The sequence below is a fragment of the Cynocephalus volans genome, chromosome 14 (assembly GCF_027409185.1).
Source record: "Cynocephalus volans isolate mCynVol1 chromosome 14, mCynVol1.pri, whole genome shotgun sequence".
In the NCBI taxonomy this organism is placed as follows: domain Eukaryota; kingdom Metazoa; phylum Chordata; class Mammalia; order Dermoptera; family Cynocephalidae; genus Cynocephalus; species Cynocephalus volans.
Window position 1 is genome coordinate 66,555,070 of NC_084473.1, and position 2,393 is coordinate 66,557,462.

The window sequence follows — 2,393 nt, forward strand, 5'->3', positions numbered from 1 at the left end:
AAAAAAAAAAAAAAAAAAAAAAAAAAGAAATGATGAGAGGAATTATAGAGGGAATAAGTCAAAATATTTGCAAGTGAGGCTGACTTAGAAAGTCCAAGATGTAGTCACTGTGTACATTCACTTATATCTCCAACCAGGCACTCAGTAAATACTTGAATCTTCCTTGTCTCTGACAGTGACTCCCTGGTTTCCCCACCCTCTCACATCCATTCCATTCATCCCTAATCAACACATTACATGTTTTTTCCATGAATCAATCTTTATTGGTTTTGAGGTCATTGAATTATTGGCACAAGGCTCAATCGGTTCAAAGCAAATGACAGAAGGAAACATACCATTGCGCAGGTGGGAAGACTCATCAGGAAGGCATCCCAGAGTCACTGTGACCCCCATCCAAGAGCTCGGTCTGGCTCCTGAGGACCCTGCAGTCAGGCCCCAGACCAGCTGAGACAGGCTTCGTGTACCTGAAGGTGACCAAGCCATACTTCAGGGGACCTGAAGGGGCCCCCCCAGTCCTCTCTCAAAGACAAACACTTCTGGCTTCCTTGGAAGCTTCTTCCAGCCTTCAAGTCTTTGCCACCAATAGCAGCTTGATGACTGCGGGGACCCTCTCCCTCACCTGTGCCTTCTCAATGGACGCCTCCCCCCCCAGGGGCAGATTAAGGCCCCTGCAGAGGGAGGAAAGCGAAAGGGAGGGCAAGAGTTGACTTTGGAGGATTGGCCAAGTCCAGTGGCTCTCCTGAGGATATATGCCCCCCCACACAATGGTAGCTCTTCCCACCAATATTTGGGAGGTAAGAAAAAGGGAGATTCTCAAAAGGACTGCTGCTGCCGCCCCTCCTCTGAGGGCTCCTCCTCTATAAGCTCCAGGTCAAACTCATCCTCCAGGGACCCTCCAACGGGCAGAAGGCGGAACTTCTTTCCTTTCAGGGTGCACGTGCGATGCTCGAAGTCCAAGACAGCGTTGTGGTCCTGCAGCACATCGGTGCCAATGATGGCTTCTTCTGCACTGGCGTTGGCTACCAGGAACTGCGCCTTCAGCTTCAGCTTGCCTAGGGTCACCACTGTGTCCCAGATGCCCAGGATCTTCATTTCAGCCCCATTGGCCACTTTCACCACATTCTCAAAGGGCCTCAGGGTGTCCAGATCACCATCAGTGACCTCCTCCCACAAGCTGGGGTGGACCACAGAGACCTGGGCACCAGAGTCCACCAGGAACCTCACGGGCACTTTGCCAATCTTCCCCTTGAGGTAGTAGCCCTTACCCATGCTGTTGGCAAAGACGATCTCTTTAGGCAGGTGGCGGTGGGTGGCCCCAGGGTCCCCGAAGGCCTTCAGGAGGGTCTCTTTCACAGTCCCATAGTCTCCCTGGTCCCGGGGACTAAGTCCACTGTAGACCTCCAGGGCATCTCCCCTGAGGGACTCTTTCAGGAACCTTAGCTTGGTGTCATGGTCCCAATGGTTGAGGTCATCGATGACCTCGAAGCGGTGCAGCCAGAGGCTCGGGGCTACGTTGGCTCCATCAAAAGTCTCCGGGACAAAGGCGTGCTCCCGGCGGCCCTGCTGGCTCCTGGCTCCGCTCCCAGCCATTCCTCTGCTCTGTTCTGGACTGTCAGCAGCAACCCACGCCAAATAGAGAAAGCCACAGAGCAGTGTCGGCGCAATCACGCTGGAGGATGAGGTCTCTCGGAGCTGAGTGTTGCTTACTTGCCCGGCTTTGGGCAAGCAGAAGGGTGCAGGGAGGGCGGTTGGCTGAGTGCTGGGTGCAGAGGCAGGTGTGGCTGTGGCCTGCTTGCTCCGCAGGGCCTTTTTGATGCCTAGCCTGGGCCCCCAGGGCTCCCGTTCTCCTTTGTTCTGGAAGCTCCGCCCCTCCCTGTCCCGCCCTCCTGCCAGCATCCAGCCCGACGAGCAGGATGGGTGCCTCACCCTTCTGCATCCATCCACGGGACTGACACAGGCAAGCCCACGTTGTGAGAAAGGCCAGCCTCAGCCGGAGGAGGCCTGCCCAGCTACCCTCCCCAGCCTGTGTCCCCAAATAGCAGATGAGGACACAGAGGATGTTATGATATTCAGGTGTCTGTCAACAGCTGGAGAAGGAAGGGAAAGGCAGGGACCAGGGGTCAGCTTTCAGACTGGGGAAGCTTCTTTGGCCTTACCCCCAAGAGACCACTTTGAGTGGTCAAAAGGAGCTTACCTTTATTGAGCTCCTTCTGTATGCCAGGCACTGGGTGTCTTTCATACATTTTAAAGCAAGTGTAGGATCCTGTAAGATTCCCTGGAAGGAGAGACAGAGGAGGGTTCCAGAATTGAGACTGCACAGAAATCATTGTTTAGAGTGGGGACACACACACACACACACACACACACACACACAATTGTTTTATATAAACTCA

General features: G+C 54.1%; 1 protein-coding gene across 1 annotated transcript; it reads right to left on the minus strand.

The window, feature by feature from the left end:
- Positions 1–240: 240 nt before the first annotated feature.
- Positions 241–1,896, minus strand: ASPRV1 (aspartic peptidase retroviral like 1). The gene has a single exon (XM_063077783.1). The coding sequence runs from the start codon at positions 1,894–1,896 to the stop codon at positions 814–816; it is 1,083 nt and encodes a 360-aa protein (XP_062933853.1). The 3' UTR covers positions 241–813.
- Positions 1,897–2,393: the final 497 nt, after the last annotated feature.